The sequence below is a fragment of the Amblyomma maculatum genome, chromosome 1, assembly GCF_055883805.1.
Source record: "Amblyomma maculatum isolate TAMU_Amacu chromosome 1, ASM5588380v1, whole genome shotgun sequence".
NCBI classification, from domain to species: Eukaryota; Metazoa; Arthropoda; class Arachnida; order Ixodida; family Ixodidae; genus Amblyomma; species Amblyomma maculatum.
The window spans coordinates 296656762-296669780 of record NC_139344.1 but is presented as its reverse complement, the minus strand read 5'-3'; the positions used below and the strand labels follow the sequence as shown (position 1 = coordinate 296669780).

The window sequence follows — 13019 nt, the reverse complement described above, 5'->3', positions numbered from 1 at the left end:
GGGCCAGAGTCACCAAGGGCGACTAGTCCGTCAGCTGGTTCTAGGCTAGCTTAGCCCGTCATATTGGGGGAGAAATGTGTGAAAAATGAGGGGACTGAGTTCAATAACGGGACCGGAGAAAATGCATTGATCTAAATCAGCATAGGGCTCTGGACAATTCAGGAATGCGGGAGAGTGTTTTATACGGAAGAGAAAAGATTCAGCAGGAGTAAGAAGTATATCTAAGTGTATGCGTCGAAGGATACGTAATTGCCTAGTAGTGAGAGAATTTGTCTGGAACAAGAACTGTACGAAAAGGTTCTCTAATGTTGTCATAGTGAAGTGAACGCATAAATGCCTTGTAGGAAGAAACTTTGTCTGTGAAAGGAAGAGTATGAAGGGGTTCTCTAATGTTATCATAGTGAAGATTGATTTCTTTTTGTAATGAATAGTACCGACCCACGCGTGGACGAACAAGGCCACGGAATCGCAGATACTCGGTACGTGCCGAAGTTCGCGAACAAGGCGATGCGCTCACTACTTGATAACCTGGGATTCCAGCGTGACGAGGAATCCACCTCAGTGAGACAGTGTGGGAACGCAGTTTGGAAAGATCTTCGTGTAGAGCGCCCTGCAGTTCTGCAGGAATATTACCCATATGAATGCAATGTACAGCTTGTGCTGATTCAGAGTATATGATATTGTAGCATGCGTTGACGACAAAGAAGCGCAGAAGTGTGAGAGAACATCAACATCTGAACAGAGGGACAATTGTCGCATATCTCGACGCCATAACTGACACTAGTTATGAATGAAATTTCACCAGCGCTTCAGCAACAGAACCCTCCGACAACACTGAACCTCTGTACGATATAAACCCGGCCTTACCTCGAAAGTATCGAGAGAAACTACGGCACCTCCTCCGTCGCTACTCTAATGCATTTGCCAGATCATCACGCGTCGGTCGAACCCACCTTGCAAAGCACCGCGTCATTACAGACGAAGCTGTTCGACCACTCCGCCAGTCGCCTTATTGAGTTTCCCCTAAAGAACGTACTGCCATCCGAGACCAAGTGAAGGAAATGCTCGATAACGATGTCATTCGCCCTTCCCGCAGCCCCTGGGCTGCACCTGTGGTACTTGTGAAGAAAAAAGATGGCACACCGTTTCTGCGTAGACTATCGCCGACTGAACAGCGTTACGAAAAAAGATGTTTACCCTTTGCCCAGAATAGATGACGCCTTAGATCGTCTGTGCAACGCAAGATACTTCTCCTCCATGGATCTCAAGTCTGGATACTGGCAGATAGAGGTCGATGAGAGGGACCGCGAAAAGACTGCTTTCATTACACCTGACGGGCTATACGAATTCCAGGTCATGCCCTTCGGCCTTTGCTCCGCGCCCGCAACCTTTCAGAGACTCATGGACAGCGTTCTTGAAGATCTGAAGTGGACGACATGTCTTGTATACTTGGACGACGTAATTGTATTTGCTCCGAATTTCGAGGAGCACCTCCGTCGCCTAGACGCAGTACTAGACGCCATCCAATCGTCGGGCCTCACTCTGAAAGCCGAAAAATGCCATTTTGCTTATGAAGAGCTGAAGTTTTTGGGCCATGTCGTGAACCAGGCGGGAGTTCTGCCGGATCCTGAAAAAACAGTTGCCATCGCCAATTTTCCGACGCCGCGGGACCAGAAAGAGGTGCGACGCTTTCTTGGGCTATGTGCATATTATCGACGCTTCGTGAAAAACTTTTCTAAAATAGCCGCCCCCCCTTACACTTCTTACTAAGGCTGATATGCCGTTCACATGGGGCGACCAGCAAATGGACGCATTTCAGGAGCTTCAACGTCGCCTGCAGTCACTTCCAGTTCTAGCACATTTCGATGAAACCGCAGACACCGAACTCCACACGGATGCAATCAATGTCGGTTTGGGCGCTGTCCCAGTACAGATACGGAACAGTGAACAACGTGTGATCGCCTACGCTAGTCGGGCTTTGTCTAGGCTGAGACAAACCACTCTGCCACTGAAAAGGAATGCCTGGCCATCGTGTGGTCTACTTCGAAGTTTCGACCATACCTGTACGGCAGACCCTTCAAAGTGGTGACCGACCATCACGCGCTTTGTTGGTTGACAAGCCTTAAAGACCCTTCTGCGCGTCTCGCCAGGTGCAGCCTACGACTTCAAGAATACGACATCACTGTAACCTACAAGTCAGGTCGTAAGCATTTAGACGCTGACTGCCTGTCTCGTGCTCCTGTACAACCAGCTTCGGACGCCTCAGGTGACGACGACGCATTTCTGAGTGCAATTAGTTCAGACTATTTAACCTATATGCAGAGTGCATCATGACGAAGGCCGGTCTGGACGAGTCTTCAGCTGGAGTGAAGATTGCTGGGAAACGTATCAACAACCTTAGATATGCTATAGGCAGAAAGTGAAGTGGAACTCAAGAGACTTCTGATGCGCGTACAAGAAGAGAGTGAGAAGCTTGGGCTTAAACTGAACATTAAAAAGACAAAGATCATGGCGTCTTGCCCTATCAAGTCCTGGAGCATCAATGGACAAGAAGTGGAAGCTGTGACAGATTTTCTCTTCTTGGGCTCCAAGATTACCTCGGAAGGAGACTGCAGCCATGAAATTAGGAGACGCCAGCTTCTGGGAAAGAGAGCAATGGTTAGCCTTGACCGCCTAGTAAAGAGCAGAGACATTAGTCTGCCAACCAAGATCCGCATAACTCGTGCTATGGTCTTTCCAGTTGTGATGTATGGATGCGAGAGTTGGACTGTGAAAAAGGCTGACCGCCGAAGAATTGACGCGTTTGAATTGTGGTGCTGGCGAAGACTCTTGAGAGTTCTTTGGCTGCCAGAAGATCAAATCAGTCGATATTGTCGGCCATAAACCCTGACTGCTCACTGGGGGGTCAAATTCTAAAGTTAGAGCTCAGCTACTTTGGTCATCTGATGAGAAGAGAGGAGTCGCTGGAGAAAGATTTGATGTTGGGAAAGGTTGAGGGTCACCGGAGAAGGGGTAGGCAGCGAACGCGATGGTTAGATGGCGTCCTTGAGGCACTGCAGATGAAGTTATGTGATGTTAGGCAGATAGTGAGAGACCGGAAAGCATGGCGTGACATGGTCCATAGGGTGATGAAGAGTCGGACACGACTAACGACTGAACTGAACTGAACTGACATAATGTTAGTAATGTAGAAACAAAAAAATTTAAGAAATAGAATGATGGTTTAGTTAACCAATCTAAATCAATAATTAAGATATAGGGAGAAAAATGAGCATGATAGCTACTGCTACCACCCCGTTTCAAAGGGGACGCTCCTATATTCCATCCATTCTATTCATTCATCTAGCTGTGCTGAACCCGGAAGACGCCACAGCTAGGCCATGGCGCAAAAAGTAGCCAACCGTAGCCGGCCAAAGTCGACCGGTTACCGGAAAAGTGGCCCGCTCATAAAAAAAAATAAATCAGCTGGCACTAAGACTCCAAGCGTTCCGCCTAGTCTCTGCGTTCCTCACGCATGCCAACAACTGTATCGTTATTGCGATCATCACTGTCATCATCATCACTAGCGCTGCTATCATTATTAATTACTAAATGCACATTCATTGTCATCGCTACTACCACGATTATCGTTATCTCTATCTGTCTCGTCATTGTAATCGCTACTACAATCCTGATGCTAGACAAGGTGAATTACGATCGCTTTCTCACAAACCCGGCGTGGAGTAGTGGTTTGCGCGCTCGGCTGGGGTTCGGCACCAAAAATGGCTCTATTGCCGGTGGAGACAGATTTGTTTTTTCAGTTAGTGCGAGCATTTCCTGCGAACGGACATTTCTGCAGCCCATAAGTGAATAAAGGCGTTCGCCTTAAAAATTGAGATTAGACAAAGGGAGAAATGACTGGTCAAGGTAAACGTAGTGAGACGGGAATAATCACCAGTGTACACGCTTCACTTGGAATCCATTACGCCATCGGTTATATTCCCTTCTTACCACTTTCTCCTTCTTGATCTAAGCTTGCGTTCCCTGACACCTTTTGCTCTCATCCAGCCCATTAAGGTTAAACCTATCGCTTTCTTCTCTATTGCTTCCTGCATTATTCTCAATGTAAGCTGAACATTTTTTGTTGCTATCTACGTTTCTGCCTCACAGGTGAGTACCGGCAAAGTACACGTTTATACTAGGTGTTTCAGGGAAGCCGGCCTCTAGTTATTAAAAGCAGGCTTTTTAAGATATGAAGACAGCTTCGGCGGCACCACTGTACAAATTTTTGCGGACGTCACAGAACAGGTGAATAATGTTGTCTAGTAAGCTGGTTAACTGAACAGGAGTTCGGGCTAGTGGGTATATGTCATGTTCTATAGCGCTGCAAGAAAACAAGGGACTTGGTTAATTGAGTGCGGATAATTAACTTTTTACCTACTACAAGTAGGCTTCTAGTTGAATTAGAGAGATAACGAATTTTGGAAATTTTAAAGTAAAGGAGTCGTGCTTAAAAAAATGGTGCTTTAAGCACCCCTCCTCCCCTTTTCTCGCCGTCACTGCATGACGTAGGTGTCACGTCACCGATGTACTGCTGACGCTTTCACAGCTGCTTGCTGTTGCAGCACACGCTGGGCAGTTCCCGTGATACCTCCGTTGCTCCTTAGCCAGTCTGGTGTTTTCAGTTTGACCTACCAACGTCATGTGCAACTCCGTGCTTCTCGCGTGACGTAGTTCATGATCCCGTCGCCTTAAATGAAGCCATGGCGTGCCATTGGCCTCCTCTTTTACTTATTGAGGCAGAGGACAGCTTTTCCGAGGGATACTGGTTGTGCGGCCTTCACAGCAGCTATGATGACAGCGTTTGTGCTTGCATCAGGGTGACTCAGTCTCGCCCTTCTCAATTCTTCATCCGCGTTATAAACACGCTTGTTACTCAGATTATCTAAATTCTGGAGAGAAATGAAGCAGTCACTGACCATAGTCGACAGAAAAAACAAGAATGTGAAATCGCGGTGCTTGGCATGGGGCCGCCGTTTTTGTTTAATGTTGCTTGCGTTGTATTGCTGAATAGCGATTTGAGCAGAAGGTTTCTTTGGATAAAATGGAGGCATTGTGAATCTGGTGGATGCTTGTTGTTTTTCAACTCTTTGAAAGCTGCAAGGCGGTTTTGTCGGGATGTGTAAGAATGTAAGGTAATTTCCAATTCCGAAATTAATATCCTCGTACTATACTATTCCAACTAAGGAAGTATTGTATTGTGGAAATTATACGAACAAAATGGAACATGCTATTAAATTTTCAAATATTTGACATGTGGTTTCGATAAGGCCCGCCGTAGTGTTTTTATTTATTCGACGCCGTTTCAGAAAACAGACCCTATCAACTCGCGTGCATTCTTGCAGCTATCAACGTTTCCGAGGTGAAGTGTTCGATACTGTTACGTTTTCCATTCTTATGGTGATATTTATCATGCTCATCCGTGACCACTAAGAACTGACAACGTGGCATGTGTTAGGCAAGCTTAGCAACTTTGCCTTATTCCCATCTCGAAGGCTCATGTATGCAGCGCCGTCTCATGTCATTATTTGGTGTATGCTCTTTCGCCATTAATAAGGAAGTATAGCTTGACTCTGATGGAGTTAATGTATTGCGCTCCCTTTGGCGTCTTGCAGATACCACAGCGACGTCGATGGTGGTTTACACAATATTACTTGGTTTATTTGCACAATATCGTATTCACTTCGATGCATTCGGTAGGGACGCTACGCAATTCGTACTCGATTTGGCTTGGTTCGCAAGGGGAACTATTGAAACATAATCAGATGAAACGAGGGGACTGTCAGATACCAAAAAAGAGCACTGCACAATAGGAAAGCTTCTTAATTCACTTCTTGTTTACCCATTTTAGCCTTTGGTACTTTCCCATTGCGCGCCAATCAATTCTTATGCCCCTTTTCGGCTCTACTTCTGATTGCGTGACGTCACAGGTTTGAAGCCACCCTAATTGATTGATTTAATTAACTATTTTAGTATTTGATACATTCAAATGTGGCGCCAAATCATTGGCTAATGAGACCATTTTCGCCTTTAATTCTGCATTTTTTGCCTGTGTAGTGTCACACCAACGCTCGGTGATTGTCGACGGTGACAAAGACGACGAGCGTATATCGAAAGGCGCGTGCTAAAAAAGAAGACAGCAGACAAAGACGAAGACGCAAGAGACTGACGCGCTAGTTAAACGGTCGACCTGAACACCGACCTGAGCTTCAACGCATCCTTACATTTGGTGGAGCCTGCTCTTCGTTCCCTGCTCTCACGCTGGAGTTTCGCAGCCGCACACTCGCTCCGCCATCCGCTATGCCTGAGGCAACAAGCCAGACCGCCACTCCACACTCGACTGATCCCACCGCTTCCCCTACCATCCTGTGCTCTGGTGGGCTACGCCAGCGTGACCCCAGCTTTTTCAGTGGCGCCGACGACCAAGATGTAGACGATTGGCTATCCTCCTACGAACGCGTAAGAGCCTACAACAACTGGGACGACACCACGAAGTTAGCCAACGTCCTCTTTTACCTGACCGATGTAGCAAATTTATGGTTCCGCAACCACGAACCCGACCTACCCACCTGGTCGGCCTTCAAAACAAGCTTTTCCGAGGTGTTCGGCCGCCCCGCTGTGCGCAAACTGCGCGCCGAACAACGCCTCGAAGCCCGCGCTCAGAATCCCGATGAAACGTTCACCAGCTACATAGAGGACATTGTGGATCTTTGTAGACGTGTTGATCCTTGTATGTCCGAAGCTGACAAGATCACCAAAATCCTGAAGGGAATTTCCGACGATGCATTTCACATGTTGACGGCCAGTAATTCTTCTGTAATTATTCACGTAATTACTTATTGGCCTATTTATTTTTTCGCACACAACATTACGTCACCCTCTATTGATTGACATCACTCATTAACCTCTACCACTTCTCAATTACTGACAACTGCCGCGGACACGATTTTCTGACGCGGTCTGCGGACAGAAATCTGTGAACATAGTGAAGTAATGCTTTCGCGTTAAAAATGTGCGTAGCGGCCGTTACTAGTCATATTATTACTAAGGCGGGGTTATATGAGAGGCAAGTAGGATACAGATCCCACGCTTTTACTTAATTGCTCTCAAGACATACAGTGAACACCGATGGAATAGGTAACTATTTTGCCTTTTAATATGTTGGTGTTTGATAGCACTGTTTGACCAAGGTATTCGAAATACGCAACAGCCGGTGATGCGCGGCGATCACTGGGACAGTGCAAAGTACGACAATGGCAGCTGTATTGTGCGTCCAGGATGGATGCTGAACCCGTCGCATGTTCGGATAACGTGTCTTCTCTTTTGGGGTGCGCGTAAATACTGTAGACGTGTTTCAAATGGAACTGTGCCAACTCTTTCCTTGTCTTCATATCAGTCTTTAAATCCCAATCCGGCACCCTAGGCCTGGCTCGCACATAGTGCATGTATGCAAAAGGAGAGGCGTACGGCGTGCAGCACAATACACCGGTTTGTTGTTTGAGTTCTGCTGCATGCGAACTATATTTTCATTGACTGCATGAAGGCCTATCCAATGTTCAACGCTCAAACAATCTGTAGACACTTTTACTCAGAGAATATTCCGCCTATCATTTGATTTGCAAAAAGACGCTAACGTTTGCTGCCTCTCAGTGAAATAAAGGAAGAAAAAAGGTGCGGCTCATGCATCTGCTTACCGCAAACCGGACAAGAATGTTGGCTCCTGCTCCCTCTCCGAATCCGACTACCAGGTTGATCCTGGAAAGGAAACGGTCAGCTGCATTGCATAGCGCTAGACACATTTGCTTTTTTAGCCTCAGCAAGGCACGCGCGGCTGCTTCTGCATTACTAGCCGAAGGATATTGTCCCCTAAAAAGACATTTGAGTGAGACGGTACGGTACATCTCGGAAAACTGCATCAGCGCTGCGACAGGGGAAACAGAAGAGAAGGAAGCGCTTGTCCTTGCTTCTTTGTCCCTGTCGCATGTTTCCGATTTTGTCCGATAAGTTATCACTCTGGATAAGCAAACCGAAGCTGTCTCGAGCACTTTTTAGCCCTCCTACCAGCAGGCGCCTGATGAAATAAAACAAATTGTTCGATTTCTAATCAAAAGGTACGAAAAGCAGGAAGTACAATCTCGCCTGCGGTGGCATCTCTCGGAATGTAGCTGAACACGAGACTCTCATAGCGTCGCTCGAGATGCTTTCGCCTGGGTGGCCTCCTGTATCTCCCGTGGCTGTCAGTTTCAAAAAGCCAGCGTTAAATATCCCCTCTAGGGAGGCCAATTTCATGTCGAGAAAATTGCTTGTGCCGTAGGAGCAAATCAATTAAAACAAAAATTCTTTGCTCAAGTGCTGGCACGCTACGTCTACGCCGACAAAGATTCTGCTGAATCTTAAGGAAAATTTAAGCATACCCACAATTTTGGAAATTAATTATAAACGTCCGCACTCGCGACTATCTGCATGCATAGAGGTCCATCGCATGCACGGCGGGAGCGGAACTGCCACCTTAAGGAGTAATAGGCAGCCACAGTGGCCCACCATATTTCGTTGCCAGTTTATATGCTTGTGTCCGAGATTGAGCCCTCTTCGCACTAGCAGTTCGAAACGCACATCAGTCAGTGACGCACTAGGACAGTGTAAAGGACGACAATGGAAGCGACCAAGATGGAGGCTGAGGACATCCAAGAGAATGGTTATTTCGGTGCTTCTGAACGAGTTGTAAGGTTATTCTACCAGACCTCCAATATTTTACTCGAATGTGATACAGCCAAAATTAATTGATCGTGCCCTTAGTCTAGATCTCTACGACAATGCATTATCTTTTTTTTAATTATCATTTCAGCAGAGCGAATACAACATCTGCTGCAGGGGCAGAGGCTGAAGGCTAAAGGCTGTGGCGCCTGACGAAGGCCTCTGTCTCTCTGCAGTCGACTGAAGTGCAGTCATATTACCGCATAACAGAACGTACAGTACAAAAAAAAAAAATGTGCATAAGCAAAACCAACAGAATCACATGACACTATATGACACCATAGCAATATATACAACAATGAAATGATATCCAATGGGGATCTCCTCCAGTACAACTATACAATTTAGAGCTAGTCACTTATGACAAAATAAAGATAATAGAGATAATATACACTGGAACACAACACAAGGCAAAATAGATCTAATACCAGGTCAGTATGCAATACTAGAATATGTTCTGCAGAAACATGGCCAAGATGATAATCAGTCCCCATACAGAACTCCAGATGTTATTAAGACATCTTTAATGTGCTTTTTGAACTTACCTATACTGATTTCGAAATTTATTGCATCTTCTAATTTATTAAGAATAACAACCTTTTGGTATGTGAATGTTTGTTTTGCATAGTTCAATCTTGTTTTAGGTGTGCGTCTTTTATTATGTCGGAATGGATAAACAGGATTTTCTTTCCTGTCGCAGACGTACAGTTTTCGGTGTTTTATGAACATTAGTAGTTTGTAGTAGTAAAGCTGGTCGGCCCTCAACATTTTATAGTTTAAGAACAAAGGAGAAGTTCATAAAAGCTGCAAAGACCTATAATAATTTTCATAGCAACGCGATATTTTCTTCTGTATATATTGTAATCTTATTGTAATTAGTATATGTTGTGGTTCCCCACACCATGATACCATAAAACAGTTTTGAATAGAAAAGTGTATCATACAAAAGTTGCTTTATCCATAGGGGGTCTATATCAGCTACTTTGTATAATCTCGTATCCGATTGTAACGTCTCTACATTTTGGAGAGTTGCGATGGGCCTATTGGACAGAACGACCGTGGTATTTTCACCACTGTGCTCGAAAATCAACACTTGAGGCGAGTTTCTTGTTGTGTCGAGTGATAGGAGATATTGGTCTAAAAGCTGTTTTCCTTGGAGGTTGAATGAAATGAGAGTTAACAACCTACCTTGTTTTATTAGCTGTTGCCATTTAAAGCAACACAAAAAGAAATAGAACTGGTGTTTTTTTATTCATGTACACTAATTGGAAAAGAAAAAGAAAACTGACATTTTGTTGAACATGGCCTTCCTGCGTAGATTTCTGGGACAATATAGAAACATGAACTGACCAGCAAGGAACTCGCGAGTGGCACTGCATATGTTGGGGGACAAGGTCGTTACAATAGAGCATACAGAAATGGTAGTGAACGTTTAAAATAAAAAAAGGTGTGACTTATGCTTTCGTTTTCCGCCTTTAAGTCATTTTTTACACAAACGACGCAGCTACCGAGAGAATGAGCCAAATTATGACCTAATTTACGTCCTAATCAGCTCACCATTTCCTAAAACAAAAATCAAGTTTAAGATTTCAGCAAGGTTGGAAATCTATGTGAGTCATTTCCACTTGCTGCACACAGTCGTACATAGAGAAAATCCGAGAAACCAAAATACAGCTGGAGCGAGTGCAACGACCTAGCTTGTACGAGAGGTGCGTTACCTGCTGGAACGTATTAACTTTGGTGCTTTGTTTCACTGCCACCGCCTGTTCTGGATTTAGTTATCAGTAGGCGCCCTGTGCTGCAGAGGTGGCCCCGACAACACCCTGGAAAGGACTACTCCTCCTTTATGTGAGTCTCAAGCGGTGGCGATTTAGCCACAGGTGATGCGAGCGTTTGTCGGAGTTTGGTACTTACTTAAGATGGTCCAGGACAGATATGAGGTCTTCACCGATCATTTGAATAGTTGGAAAGTTGAACCTGAAAAAAAAAAAACGGCAGCCAATAAAAAATATAACGTTTTTTTTTCTTCTATGTGGTGTTCTCGCACTGCAGCGTTGAATGAAGACAAGAAACGGCCAATATTTTCGTGCACTATATCTGTCCACAAATAAAACTCACAATATCTAGGCCATTGTAGCCGTAGTTGATGCAGACAATGGCGACCTAAATAATATGCGCCAGAGTATGCCACTGCGAGACCTTATGATGATGTTGCAACAAAAAAGCGCATCCGATGGCTTTACGCCACGCATGAATGTCAGTTTCATTCCCCTTGTTCACAAGACACTTCTGCATGCATTGTAAGCGGTAATCATTCATTTGCAAGAAGCGAAAAGCTTTATTAAAAGATGACGCCGCAGATGCCTAGCTCATATGACAGCGCTCGCTAATTCGAAAACCTCGTCTTCGTACTGACTTAAACAGCCTCAGTCCGTCGAAGTTTGCTGGTCTAACCAAACACTCTAGTTAATCCAGGCGCTGTTACGTACAGGAAAAACACCAAGAAAACCCTAGATATAATGACGGGAGTCCACCTTGGTTGGTAAATTACGCAACTCAGAATAGTTACTTGTCAATTTATCGACGGAATTCTAAGTTGACGGTCAAAAGCTGCAATCGACAAAGCGCCGACAACTCGTGGCCTGCGGATGCCACGGTCATGACCATGGGTGAGCGGGCTTGCTCGATAACTGCGCTGAGTTTCGGTTGCCAAAGTTGCTTTGCATGGACCCCTCAGTGGCTTGATAGTGTTCCAAAAAGCATGTCTGCCTCGTCGTCAATGCGAAAGTGAGTGGCAAACTTGTGCAGCCGGTGCTGCAGACCACGGCAGCCAGTGCTGCTCTTACTTATGCTCTTACTTGGCTAAGCTGAGGCTTCGAAGGACACGTTAGGTACCTTTTCTGGAGGAACAGGTAAGTGTGAGGCCGATAGTGGCGTCCCACACAGTTTTGGTCACAATCAGGCTGAATACCCATTGCGGGCGCGCTTTTGAACGCTGTATATTAGCAGCTCAGCCTTCCTACAAATTGGTTATAAACCTCCTTAATTTACTTCTCCTCTAACCGAGGTCCCGTGGCCCCGGCTAGAACACCGTTGTGCGCGCTAGAAAGGACATCGCGGATGCAGGCAGGGGGACACCAAAGGGGATCCTAGCAAACCTCGGACCTCCGCTAGGCGACATGTCCCTGATAACTCACTCGTTGGGGAGTTCAGTGGCGTTGTCCTCCTGGCCCGGAACGTCTACGTGGATGAAGACAGACCGCTGCTTGATCTCGGCCATGCACGGGTGGTCCACAAAGTCCTGGAAGGATGAGTCTGCAAGCGTACACTTCAGTATAATGTCTTTTTATTTTCAACGGAGCTGAAAGAGGTAGGTTTTTTTTCGTGAACAACTCAGAATATCCGCATGAACACAACACGAGAGCTCTTGGGGCGCAATTCGTCTCTAATGAGGCCGCTCTGGGAGTCACCACGTCTGACGTTAGCTCAGTAGAAACGTACCTATCTATCAACAGCCCAGTGAGGAGGCCTTTTGAAATCTCACAATGCGAGGCAAGGATTCAGTTAGACTTTTTCTTGGGAGTGAAGGAAAGGTTAGAGGACCTGTAACTGTGTCATTTCTAGTTTTAAGTTTATTGATAAATGCATACAATAGAGGTGAATACAATAAAGTTACTACCGAAGCAGATCCCATTGTACAGGACGGCCGGGGGTAGAAATGAAAATTATGGGCAGCATTGTATCAAGTAGTTAATATTACTGCACAACCAACAAAAATAACTACAAAGAGTAGCAAATGCGTGTCAATGAAAAAGAAGCATATACAGTCGTGCCCCGCTAATATGACCCCCGTTAATATGGACGACCCGAATTATGGACCGTTTTTCTGAGGACGAAACCTTTTCAATGTATTTATGCCTCGTTAATATGGAAACTCGCTGTCTGGACAATGGAAAGGGGAAGGATGCACGCGCCCCACTTGGGCCCATGTATTTTTGTCTCGTTAATATGGACAGTGCTTAAAAAAAATCAGAGGAGTCCGAACGCATGTTAAAGACGGGCGCGCCGCCCGCGAACCCTCGCGACAGCCGATACGGGCCGGATGCCTGAACGAGTCCTGTGGGGTTGGCAAGAACCAAAGTAGCGTGTCGCCGTTCTAAGGGAGGGGGAAGAAGAAAGGGAGAGGGGAACGAAAGAGCGGAGAGGAACGTACACAGCAAACCGAG

At 45.7% G+C, this 13019-nt stretch overlaps 2 protein-coding genes across 5 annotated transcripts in view; one reads left to right on the top strand and one right to left on the bottom strand.

The window, feature by feature from the left end:
- The window catches only part of LOC146206846 (uncharacterized protein ZK1073.1), a 215999-nt gene that overhangs the window by 43692 nt on the left and 159288 nt on the right, over positions 1-13019 (bottom strand). For all 4 annotated transcript variants that reach the window (XM_084591608.1, XM_084591611.1, XM_084591609.1 and 1 more), the window contains 3 exons: positions 11991-12108; positions 10708-10770; positions 7734-7794 (listed from right to left, as the gene is read on the bottom strand). In XM_084591608.1, the coding sequence (XP_084447734.1) occupies positions 7734-7794; positions 10708-10770; positions 11991-12108 (242 nt within the window). The remainder of the gene's footprint in view (positions 1-7733; positions 7795-10707; positions 10771-11990; positions 12109-13019) is intronic.
- The window catches only part of LOC146206848 (uncharacterized), a 180882-nt gene that overhangs the window by 134981 nt on the left and 32882 nt on the right, over positions 1-13019 (top strand). The window lies entirely within an intron of this gene.